Here is a 12,786-nt window from a genome sequence, read left to right as displayed (position 1 = left end):
GAATGCCATCTAGTGGCTAATAGCTATAGGAAAAATATATTTACTACGTCTGAATCAATCTCTGGACATTTCATTAATAAACGAATGAAGAGATTTGATCTGAAACATTTGACCAGATTATGTCACAACGTAATACCTCATCACTGTAATGAGGAAGTAACTTTATGATATCTGTGCGTCCAAATGGAACCCTATTCCCTATATAGTGCACTACTTTTGACCAGACCTCTATAGACCCTGGTCAAAAGGAGTGGGAATAGGGAATATAAGGAATAGGGTGTCATTTGGGACATCCTCCTGGTCTTTGTGCTCTCATACATAACTAGGGTCATTGAACATGTTACAGCTGAGCGGATCTCAGTAACAAAAAGTAAAGGAAATAGGAAGTTCATTTTATTATTATCTTGAGGAAAGCGTTAACTTCCTGGTCCCACCTAGCTGACTACTGTTTCAGCTTCCCGCTGATCAACAGAGGCCAACACATACTGTAGCTGTGCTAAGGAGCTCGGGTCACATGGTAAATATAGGAACCCTTTGACGGCTTTGTAGTGCCGCGGCCTTTCACCTTTCTAACACTTGAGAAGCCTCAGCAAAGCCAGAGGTTGTTGTGATTCTAAGAATTCTCTTCTGAGAGCATAGCCTAAGCTCTGAACACTTAAATTAGCCTAGAAGGGCCCATGTCTTGTTAAAAGCAGCAGCCCTGGGAGGAATGGCAGGCATGCTGGGCATGTGGTCAGACCGTCAGGCAGTGACCCTTCCCTTACCAGCTCGGAGTTGATGAGCCTGGTAGCTGTGTCCTTGTGGGCAGCTATGGTACACAGATAGCAGAGGAGGTTGAGTTTGGAGCGGACCGCCGCCGTGGTCTTATCAGCCTGGGCCTCCAGAGAAGAGCACAGCTGCTGCAGAAACACCCTCCAGTCCTCAGAGCTCAGACAGGACAGCTTCTCCACTATAGGGGGGGTCAGAGGAGCTCAATAATCACACAGCCCAAACCGTTTTAGCTGTCTGTCTAACCTGTGTATATTAACACCTGCTAAACACCTGTCAATTGCAGAGTGTGTCCAAGTGTTACTCAGCAGCGGCACAGCAGTCGAGAGCTTTCCTATTTGTTCTTCTTCATTACCTGAGTATGCTCGGACACACAAAGTCTTCAGGTCATATCGCACTGGAGCGGTCTTCAGAATCTGAAAAAAGATAGCATCTTTGTTACAAGAATGCACAAGAGTTGTGGTTTGCCCACCTCTGTTCTTAAGAACAATTCAGAGTCCAAAGCCGAGGACCCGTGATAGATATTTCACAATGGGACGCCGGACTATCTGGTTCCGAGTCCACCGTCCATGGGGGACGCACAGCGTAACCGCGCACCTCCCTAAAATTCCCCATCAGCATGGACACTGAAACTACTGCTTAAATACAGAGCAAGTTTTAATGTCACATGCACAAATACAGTGACATGCCTTTCATGTCAACTCAAAACCCAACAATGCAATAATTAATCATGTATTACTAGAAAGAAAACTTTTTTTTTTTTTTAAACAGGAGAAATAAGAGCACAGTTACATTATGTAGTTTGTGGTACCTTTGGGTTGTCCATAATAGGTGTGACTGCCAGGTCAGAGTCAGTGTACACCAGGTCCTTTATACAGTAACTGATGTCATTCAGACCACTGACCACCACACTGTCCTGGAGATGACAACGACCACAGTGATGTCAGCATTACAAATTAGCACAATTACAGTATGTGATCATATAGAACTTCAAATCTAATCTCATTTTAATCGTCACATGCTTATACATAACAGGTGTAGACTAACAGTGTAATACTTACTTACAGGCCCTTCCCAACCATGAACAAGGAATAAATCCACAATGAGTACCGATAACTTGGCTATATAAATGCTACTAGTACTGAGTCCATGTGCAGGGATACGAGGTAGTTGAGGTAGTTACTGTATGTACATATATGTAGTTATAAAGTAGGCAACAGGCAACAGGATAGATAAGTCAAAAGAGTTACTGCGAAAAGGGTCAATGCAGATAGTTAAATAGTTAACCAATAGCTAACCGGACTAACTATTTAGCAGTCTTATGGCTTGGGGGTAGAAGCTGTTCAGGGTCCTGTTGGTTCCAGACTTGTTGCATCCGAACCGCTTGCCGTGCGGTAGCAGAGAGAACAGTCTATGACTTGTGTGGCCGGAGTCTTTGACAATTTTTAGGGCCTTCCTCTGACACTGCCTGGTATAGAGTTCCTGGGTGGCAGGGAGCTCAGCCCCAGTGATGTACTGGGCCGTACACACTACCCTCTGTAGCGCCTTGAGGTTGGATGCCAAACAGTTGCCATACCAAGCGCTGATGCAGCCAGTCAAGATGCTCTCAATGGTGCAGCTGTAGAACGTTTTGAGGATCTGAGGGCCCATGCCGAATATTTTCAGCCTCCTGAGGGGGAAGAGACATTGTCGTGCCTTCTTCACGACTGTGTTGGTGTGTGTGTGTAATTCCTTAGCAATGTGGACAGCAAGGAACTTGAAGCTCTTGACCCGCTCCACTACAGCCCAATAATCAAACATTATTCACACACCAGACTTGCAAAGATCTCATAAATGAAAGTGGCTAAAGCGGCTAGATGAAAGTGAAGTTTATAATACATAAGAATGTCCAATGTTCTTATGTTTACAGGAAATCCATCTGGAGAAATAATATGCACTTCGCTGAGAATGCTGTAGAGGGCGCCAAAGGTTAACAAACAACTGTAACAGAGATTAACCTTTGAAAATAATGAATTCTTAACTACCAGTTTCTGCAGTCTGCAGGCGCCATGGTAATAGCCTGATTACTATTACCATGTTTCTGATTACAGACAGCTCACAGAAAGATTACACTTCAAATAAAATTGTGGAGAAGGCAGAGCTCTCCTTTGGCTATTTGATAAGAGAAGAACTCACTTGAGGTAATGGTGTCCTGTTGGGTGGATCTCTTGCAGTGCAACTCATTCTTGGAGTTGGATGAGAGCTGATTGATGAAAAAGATCACATAAAACATGCTTCATTTTGAGATTTAAAATAATATTCATTTTTTTAAAAGACATGAGATTAGTATTTTCCAGTTTGACTTAGTCAAGCTATTGATCCAACACAATGTTCAGTAAATGATCAGAACTGGAGATGAACACTGATCATACCTGAGGAGGAATATGGACTCTCTGGTATCTTTGTCCAGTGCACTCTTTGGTCTAAGCTCTGTCATGTTGTCTAGGAGAAGAAGAAGAATAGAACTATGTTCAGACACCTACACTGTCATCAGCTGTCATCAACATGTCTTCTTCCACCTTCCCAGAAAGCATTACCTAATCGGAATGATTTGTTGGGGTGCATGCAGACGGGCTCCTCTGCCCCTGCGGCCCCTCCCTGTACCCCTCTGTATCCCCCTCCTGGTCCCTGGGAGGTCACTGAGACAGGTGTCTCTGCTGATGACTGGCTAGAGGCACAGACACCACTCCTCCCCACACTGCAGCCAAACGAAAGGTCAGATATCAGCTAGTGCATATTAACTAAAGTAAAACATCACCAGACTACAAACAGCAAGGAAACACATGACCTTAGACGTATGTAACTACACAGTAATAAGACACCTGTAGTAGCAACACTGTAGTTACATAGAACCTGCTGTGTTATCAAATCAAATTTTATTTGTCACATACACATGGTTAGCAGATGTTAATGCGAGTGTAGCGAAATGCTTGTGATCCTAGTTCCGACAATGCAGTAATAACCAACGAGTAATCTAAACTAACAATTTCACAACAACTACCTTATACACACACAAGTGTAAAGGGATGAAGAAAATGTACATAAAAATATATGAATGAGTGATGGTACAGAACGGCATAGGCAAGATGCAGTAGATGGTATAGAGTACAGTATATACATATGAGATGAGTAATGTAGGGTATGTAAACATATAAAAGTGGCATTGTTTAAAGTGGCTAGTGATACATGTATTACATAAAGATGGCAAGATGCTGTAGATGGTATAGAGTACAGTATATACATATGAGATGAGTAATGTAGGGTATGTAAACATTATATTAAGTGGCATTGTTTAAAGTGGCTAGCGATACATGTATTACATAAAGATGGCAAGATGCTGTAGATGGTATAGAGTACAGTATATACATATGAGATGAGTAATGTAGGGTATGTAAACATTATATTAAGTGGCATTGTTTAAAGTGGCTAGTGATACATTTTTTTTTTTTTTTTAAATCCATTATTAAAGTGGCTGGAGTTGAGTCAGTATGTTGGCAGCAGCCACTCAATGTTAGTGGTGGCTGTTTAACAGTCTGATGGCCTTGAGATAGAAGCTGTTTTTCAGTCTCTCGGTCCCTGCTTTGATGCACCTGTACTGACCTCGCCTTCTGGATGATAGCGGGGTGAACAGGCAGTGGCTCAGGTGGTTGTTGTCCTTGATGATCTTTATGGCCTTCCTGTGACATCAGGTGGTGTAGGTGTCCTGGAGGGCAGGTAGTTTGCCCCCGGTGATGCGTTGTGCAGACCTCACTACCCTCTGGAGAGCCTTACGGTTGTGGGCGGAGCAGTTGCCGTACCAGGCGGTGAGGATGCTCTCGATTGTGCATATGTAAAAGTTTGTGAGTGCTTTTGGTGACAAGCCAAATTTCTTCAGCCTCCTGAGGTTGAAGAGGCGCTGCTGCGCCTTCTTCACCACGCTGTCTGTGTGGGTGGACCAATTTAGTTTGTCCGTGATGTGTACGCCGAGGAACTTAAAACTTACTACCCTCTCCACTACTGTCCCGTCGATGTGGATAGGGGGGTGCTCCCTCTGCTGTTTCCTGAAGTCCACGATCATCTCCTTTGTTTTGTTGACGTTGAGTGTGAGGTTATTTTCCTGACACCACACTCCGAGGGCCCTCACCTCCTCCTTGTAGGCCGTCTCGTCGTTGTTGGTAATCAAGCCTACCACTGTAGTGTCGTCTGCAAACTGATGATTGAGTTGGAGGCGTGCATGGCCACGCAGTCATGGGTGGACAGGGAGTACAGGAGAGGGCTGAGAACACACCCTTGTGGGGCCCCAGTGTTGAGGATCAGCGAGGTGGAGATGTTGTTACCTACCCTCACTACCTGGGGGCGGCCTGTCAGGAAGTCCAGTACCCAGTTGCACAGGGCGGGGTCAAGACCCAGGGTCTCGAGCTTGATGACGAGTTTGGAGGGTACTATGGTGTTAAATGCTGAGCTGTAGTCGATGAACAGCATTACATTTACATTTACATTTAAGTCATTTAGCAGACGCTCTTATCCAGAGCGACTTACAAGTTGGTGCATTCACCTTATGATATCCATTCTCATTCTCACATAGGTATTCCTCTTGTCCAGATGGGTTAGGGCAGTGTGCAGTGTGGTTGCGATTGCGTCGTCTGTGGACCTATTGGGGCGGTAAGCAAATTAGAGTGGGTCTAGGGTGTCATGTAGGGTGGAGGTGATATGGTCCTTGACTAATCTCTCAAAGCACTTCATGATGACGGAAGTGAGTGCTACGGGGCGGTAGTCGTTTAGCTCAGTTACCTTAGCTTTCTTGGGAACAGGAACAATGGTGGCCCTCTTGAAGCATGTGGGAACAGCAGACTGGGATAAGGATTGATTGAATATGTCCGTAAACACACCAGCCAGCTGGTCTGCGCATGCTCTGAGGACGCGGCTGGGGATGCCGTCTGGGCCTGCAGCCTTGCGAGGGTTAACACGTTTAAATGTTTTACTCACGTCGGCTACAGTGAAGGAGAGTCCACAGGTTTTGGTAGCGGGCCGTGTCAGTGGCACTGTATTGTCCTCAAAGCGAGCAAAGAAGTTGTTTAGTCTGTCTGGGAGCAAGACATCCTGGTCCGCGACGGGGCTGGTTTTCGTTTTGTAGTCCGTGATTGACTGTAGACCCTTCCACATACCTCTTGTGTCTGAGCCGTTGAATTGCGACTCTACTTTGTCTCTATACTGACGCTTAGCTTGTTTGATTGCCTTGCGGAGGGAATAGCTACACTATTACATGGTTATAGAGTTTAGAGGTATAGGTTATTACACAAGTGAAACACGGACTGTTATCTTATGCTCATATTGCACTTAGTAAATCATATTCAACATCAGCAACACGTTTGTGTCTGTGCTCTGTGAAGTCCTTTGTCTTCCTCCCACTAACGGCTCACAGTACAACCCATCTGATTGGGCAGGTCCAGGCTCCATCCTGAACACAGGCATGGTTAATGATAAAATCAGACCAACATGCATTCTCAAGAAGTTATGTCATGAGAAAAGGCCGGGGAGGGAGATATGCAACTGCACAACATTGTTTGGCGTTGAAACAGGTGAGACAGAGCTTCTCAAACAGTTTATAAATGACCTGTCTATGTACATTAAACTAACATTGGCAGACAAATGCTTGCTGTACAAGTCCATTTCCTACAATTGCAGAACAAAGGTTTAGACTTTAACATTTACATTTACATTTAAGTCATTTAGCAGACGCTCTTATCCAGAGCGACTTACAAATTGGTGCATTCACCTTATGACATCCAGTGGAACAGCCACTTTACAATAGTGCATCTAAATCTTTTAAGGGGGGGGGGGGGGGGGTCAGAAGGATTACTTTATCCTATCCTAGGTATTCCTTAAAGAGGTGGGGTTTCAGGTGTCTCCGGAAGGTGGTGATTGACTCCGCTGTCCTGGCGTCGTGAGGGAGTTTGTTCCACCATTGGGGTGCCAGAGCAGCGAACAGTTTTGACTGGGCTGAGCGGGAACTGTACTTCCTCAGTGGTAGGGAGGCGAGCAGGCCAGAGGTGGATGAACGCAGTGCCCTTGTTTGGGTGTAGGGCCTGATCAGAGCCTGAAGGTACTGAGGTGCCGTTCCCCTCACAGCTCCGTAGGCAAGCACCATGGTCTTGTAGCGGATGCGAGCTTCAACTGGAAGCCAGTGGAGAGAGCGGAGGAGCGGGGTGACGTGAGAGAACTTGGGAAGGTTGAACACCAGACGGGCTGCGGCGTTCTGGATGAGTTGTAGGGGTTTAATGGCACAGTCAGGGAGCCCAGCCAACAGCGAGTTGCAGTAATCCAGGCGGGAGATGACAAGTGCCTGGATTAGGACCTGCGCCGCTTCCTGTGTGAGGCAGGGTCGTACTCTGCGGATGTTGTAGAGCATGAACCTACAGGAACGGGCCACCGCCTTGATGTTAGTTGAGAACGACAGGGTGTTGTCCAGGATCACGCCAAGGTTCTTAGCGCTCTGGGAGGAGGACACAATGGAGTTGTCAACCGTGATGGCGAGAAAGGGATACTTTGGTATTTTGGCAATGAGGTCCTTTATCTACTTCCCCAGAGTCAGATGAACTTGTTGATACCATTTTTATGTACAGTATCTGCATCCAGTATGAAGAAAGTTAGAGGTAGTTTTGCAAACTAATGCTAACAAGCAGTCTATGGTATCTGTTAGCATGATAGACTTCCAGTCGTTGCGCTAGCGCTAGTTAGCAACTTCCTTCAAAATGCACGCAGAGATAGAAAAATGGTATTCACAAGTTCATTGCCAAAATCCTGAAGTATCCCTTTAAGGGGATCAATAAAAAGCTAAAATTCAGCATGTTACAAATAAACTTGGATTTGAAATTTGATTTGATGTTTAAAATGTAAATCATGTCCAAACATGAAAGACCCAACATAATGCTTAGTGTTGAGACCAGGGGCCACAATTAGAGGAAATGGTGCATACCACCAGGGAGCGTAATGAGGTAACTCCTTTGAGGAAACGAGACTGAGACCAGGCCTGTATTCACAAAGCATCTCAGAATAAGTGTACTGATCTAGGATCAGTTCCCTCCTGTCCATGTAATCTTATTCATTGTGATCTAAAAGGCAAAACAGATCCTAAATCAGCACTCCTAGACGCTTTGTGAATAAAGGCCCTGATGGTTATATGAAACATAAACATTACCTGGAGCTGAATGAGACATCTTCTTCTTCCTCCTCGCTGGTGTGGACCTCAGAGAACACTCCTCTCCAGAATGGGTGGACCAGTAACTGAGTCCAGCTTATCCTGAGGAGAACAGTTAAAAGCTGAAGTCTAATAAAGCCCTCTCTTTCTGACCAAACTTATGTTGGCCCACTTGTCCTACACAGGTAGCCTAGTGGTTAAGAGCGTTGGGCCGGTCACCGAAAGGTCGCTCCTTCGAATCCCTGAGCTAGCAAGGTGGAAAAATCTGTCATTCTGCTCTTGAGCAAGGCAATTAAACCCAAACAACAAATGCTCCTTGGGCACCGATGACGTCGATTAAGGCAGCCCCCCACACCGCTCTGATTTAAAGGGGTTGGGTTAAATGCAAAAAACACATTTCTGTTGAAGGCATTCAGTTGTGCAACTGACTAGGTATCGCCCTTTCCAAAGGTCATATGTCAAAGGGATAATATGAATTATCCATCATAGAAACTTCAAACCAAGAATCTGATTTGGTGAAGGGAGTAGGGACGTACCTCTTCTGAGGGTCTTTCTGAAGCAAACCTTTAAGCAGGCTTTGGAACTCTTGTGTAGGCTTGCAGGAAGAAGCCCCTTTAACAACAAAGACCATATGGACTATAATTAAGATGCTCTTATGACAATAAAACATATTTTGTTAAGCAATAAAAATTGGCATTTTACCCGTTTGCCTTGGAGATTGAGGATCCTGAAGTAATATCAGCTCAATCAACTCAGAAAACGTCTCAGAGAAGAATGGTGGTTTTCCTGACAAATGACCGCAAAACAAGAAAGAAGTATTTAGGTATGAAATGAGTACTGTTATTAATGTCAATAAATCAAGTGATTTGATAGCCTGACTGCCAGTCTGTTTGTGCTACTGTGCCAACTACATGCCACTAATTGTAATGACAACGAGCAAAGGAGTTGGCAAGATGACAAACAGATCTGGGACACAGCCCAAGTGATTTGATGAGTACCTGAAAACATCTCATAGAATATACAGCCCAGGGCCCACAGATCACTACTGATACTGTGGTCCCCCCCTTTGACCACCTCTGGTGCACAGTATATTGGAGACCCTGAAGAAAGACAAAGACATATCCATTATACAATATATTGAAAACCGTGATATGATATAACATTTGATATATGATATTGTGGCAACCCTGTGTTTATAAGCGCGGATATCGACTCTGCCACTTGAGCATGCTTTTGTGACTTTGGGCCAGAAGGTTGAGAGTTCATCGACCACCGCGGGCAAGCTCACTCTCCCTGCCTGTTTCATTACACTGGGGTCAGAAGTTGGATCACTCTCCCTTCCTGTTTCATTACACTGGGGTCAGAAGTTGGATCACTCTCCCTTCCCGTTTCATTACACTGGGGTCAGAAGTTGGATCACTCTCCCTGCCTGTTTCATTACACTGGGGTCAGAAGTTGGATCACTCTCCCTTCCTGTTTTATTACACTGGGGTCAGAAGTTGGATCACTCTCCCTTCCTGTTTCATTACACTGGGGTCAGAAGTTGGATCACTCTCCCTTCCTGTTTCATTACACTGGGGTCAGAAGTTGGATCACTCTCCCTTCCTGTTTCATTACACTGGGGTCAGAAGTTGGATCACTCTCCCTTCCTGTTTCATTACACTGGGGTCAGAAGTTGGATCACTCTCCCTTCCTGTTTCATTACACTGGGGTCAGAAGTTGGATCACTCTCCCTGCCTGTTTCATTACACTGGGGTCAGAAGTTGGATCCCACTTCTCTTCTGACACCAGTGTAATTAAACATGCTGAGTTTGTCCTGCGAACAATGTAGCGACCCTGTGTAGCGACAATAGGATATGTGATAGAACATTCTAGTAAACATCCAATAAGTAAGGGATAATCAATGAGGGGCTATGTGTTCTATGGAAAATCAGGAACGACGCGCTAGTGGAGTGGAACTAACCTTCCACGGAGTTGCATTATTTTCCAGAGAACGCATTGAGCCCCGAGTTGATTATCCCTTTTATACCATGACCATAATTGAACACATTTGCCGGTAGAAATGTGTTCAACATCCACTGACGTAGCTAGCAAGTTTACTTGATAGCTACAGTAGTTGCCTTGGTAACCAAACAAACAGACTTCCTAGTTTAGCTAACCAAACTATCAGTCCTAGCTTGCTATTATGAAAATCTAATTCAACAATGCCAATAATGTTTTCAATTCGACTTATGCTTTCAAAAGCAGCTCAAACATAGAACATGTAAGAATGAACTAAAGCCATTGAATTCTACCGTTGGGATATACCATGCGTTATAGGGACATTATGCACGCTCTAGAATGCCCTTCAAGCCAATCAGATACAAGTATTCAACAATGCCATGGTATAACAATATGTACTGTAAGGGTCACCTTGGATTCTGTTCTTGATATTTCTTCTTGATGTGTTTTCTTTGCCATCCCCTCCACCTGTTTCCTCTGCTGTGACTAAAGCAAAAAACTCCTCCAGATTCTCCCCCTCAGCTTTAGACAGGCAGAAGTTAGAGTACTTCAATGTGCCAGGGCCATCCAACAAGATCTATAGGAGGAAAAAACACAAGGTCATAATCAAATTCCATTGACTTCATGAAATCAAAACTGAGACACAGAATAAATGTTTGGCTAGAAATAATCAGCATTGCTTAGTTGACAAAAGGAGCTCATTGGGTGTAAAGTGTTAGGATGGTTTGATCTATAGAATGTATTAAATGTCAGATGAGCCTCGATATAGAGTTGATTGTTTGACCAATTGAAAATTAGAGAGTCAGGACATCTATACTGTACCGCACCTTGGAGGGAGTGAGGTCAGAGAACACGATACCAGCATCATGGATGTATCTCAAGCCTTTGACCAGATCGATGGCAAATTCCCTCACTACATCTTCTGACAGGCACTCATCCTGGGTGATGACTGACTCCAGTGAACCCCCTAAAATATAGAGAAATTCTGAATGATTATTATTATCCTACCATTATACACTATCAAATCACATTCATACTTTGTGAAACGTAAAGGTAAAAGGTTGACATAAGGTAACGATGGTATTCTTACAGTACCAAATAAGCATCTCACCTGTGCACAGTTCCACTACAAGCCAAAGATGGTTGCTGGTTTCATACCACTCATAGAAGGTTACCACATTCTCATGTTTTATGTCATGAGTTAGCCGTACCTGTGGATACACCATGGGCTCAGTCAGTGTTCAAATCAAATTGTATTGGTCACATACACGTTTAGCAGATGTTATTGCAGGTGTAGCAAAATGCTTGTAAAATGTTACTAAGTAAAACCAGTTGAAAGGGATGTGTGTACTACTAGGAAGTGATGCTGGATACTTACGTGGTTTGTAATTTCATGTCTTTTTGACTTGTCACTGCAAATAATTGCAACAAAATTGATGCTTCCTTTCCTCCTCCCCTTATAAACCACTGACTTGCGTCCTGTTCCAATTTCCTCATACAGGATGAAGTTTTCCATCTGCACAGAAGATTCTCAAGTTAGGGAAAGTGGTTGGTCACTTGCTGGGGGTGAATAGCACATTTGTATAGGTTGAAACTAGTAAATGGCATTTGCATTTAGCTAGTTAAACTAGGTCGCTAACTGCTAGCTAATTTGCTAGGTAACGCTAACTTTAACTGTTTTACTGACAGAAGCAAGCTGTGCAGACCAACTGTACGGTCCATGCAAGTTCAATCATAAAACCAGACAGCCAATTCCCATAAACAGATAAACAGGTTAATACATGCAAGAATCCAGAAACTAACTGTAACTATATCACGAACTAGTTAAATTGCTTTATAATAAAAATACATATTATTAAAAAGCGCTGTTTTACCTTCAAATCCCCCCTCGAACTCAAACTCAAAGCGCGAAGTTTGTTACCGGATATCACTTTTGGATCATTTCATTCCTACTGTAGGGGGGTAAAAATACATGGTTTTAATAAAAATTAAGCTACTCATTTTTTATTTATCTTTTACATTTGATGGATGTAAAACTAATGTTAAACTTTAAAAGTTGTATGAAAAGGATCCATAATAAGCATGTACTTGTGTCTTATTGTATTTCAATATTTTGCTTGAATACCTCTGACTGAGCTATTCCTTGGTTACTAGGATACAAGGAAGGACGCGGCAGTAATGCACACACAATGCAAGGTTATGCGTCTTCTTGTGTACAGAGACAGACAAAGCACAGAGTTTTCATACTAAAACATCTTTGGACAAAGCAGGCCCACATAATTTTGACTGCCAACTCAAACTGTGGACATAGATCTAGCTAGCATTCGCAAATATGGTGATAATTATTGGATCCATCCCTCCAACCTGGGATAGACCCTTACCCTAAAATATGATATTATATTCTATATGAATTAGCTATATATTTTATTATATTATTGTAGCGACCCGCACAGACAACGGTGTGTTATGTGTTAGGCTATGAGTGGGTTGTCTTGTATTACCAGTGTTCGCGGGGTCCGACATGCCAATCAACCTGCTATCTGCCAATCACGGGAATGCCTGGAATGTTCTGATGCCGGGCATCCTGGTGGTTGGTGGAGTGGCGTGAAGCGGAGTTGGGCAGGGGGATGGAGCATTGGAAGTTAAGACCAGGTTTAGCCATTGTTCCTCTTACGTCTGGGCTTCACAAGAGAAGGTCACGGTTGGCTTGTGGGGTATCTTTCATTTATTTGGTGTGGGCTACGGACAAACAGTAGCCTGTGTAAAGTTGTGTTAATAAACCGTCAATTCGTAAACTCATC

At 43.8% G+C, this 12,786-nt stretch overlaps 1 protein-coding gene across 1 annotated transcript in view; it reads right to left on the bottom strand.

The window, feature by feature from the left end:
* Positions 1-11,938, bottom strand: part of LOC120040347 (serine/threonine-protein kinase ULK4-like) — a gene marked incomplete at its 3' end in the record, with an annotated part of 134,760 nt that extends 122,822 nt beyond the window's left edge. Inside the window, exons 1-15 of the mRNA XM_038985535.1 lie at positions 11,860-11,938; positions 11,364-11,501; positions 11,097-11,196; positions 10,813-10,952; positions 10,397-10,562; positions 8,983-9,084; positions 8,687-8,770; positions 8,521-8,596; positions 7,985-8,086; positions 3,345-3,505; positions 3,180-3,249; positions 2,842-2,848; positions 1,580-1,684; positions 1,124-1,184; positions 765-949 (exon numbers count right to left, since the gene is read on the bottom strand). Coding sequence (XP_038841463.1) covers positions 765-949; positions 1,124-1,184; positions 1,580-1,684; positions 2,842-2,848; positions 3,180-3,249; positions 3,345-3,505; positions 7,985-8,086; positions 8,521-8,596; positions 8,687-8,770; positions 8,983-9,084; positions 10,397-10,562; positions 10,813-10,952; positions 11,097-11,196; positions 11,364-11,501 — 1,497 coding nt within the window. The remainder of the gene's footprint in view (positions 1-764; positions 950-1,123; positions 1,185-1,579; positions 1,685-2,841; positions 2,849-3,179; positions 3,250-3,344; positions 3,506-7,984; positions 8,087-8,520; positions 8,597-8,686; positions 8,771-8,982; positions 9,085-10,396; positions 10,563-10,812; positions 10,953-11,096; positions 11,197-11,363; positions 11,502-11,859) is intronic.
* Positions 11,939-12,786: the final 848 nt, after the last annotated feature.

The sequence above is a fragment of the Salvelinus namaycush genome, unplaced genomic scaffold (assembly GCF_016432855.1).
Source record: "Salvelinus namaycush isolate Seneca unplaced genomic scaffold, SaNama_1.0 Scaffold343, whole genome shotgun sequence".
Classification (NCBI taxonomy): Eukaryota; Metazoa; Chordata; class Actinopteri; order Salmoniformes; family Salmonidae; genus Salvelinus; species Salvelinus namaycush.
This window is presented reverse-complemented; position numbering and strand designations above follow the sequence as displayed.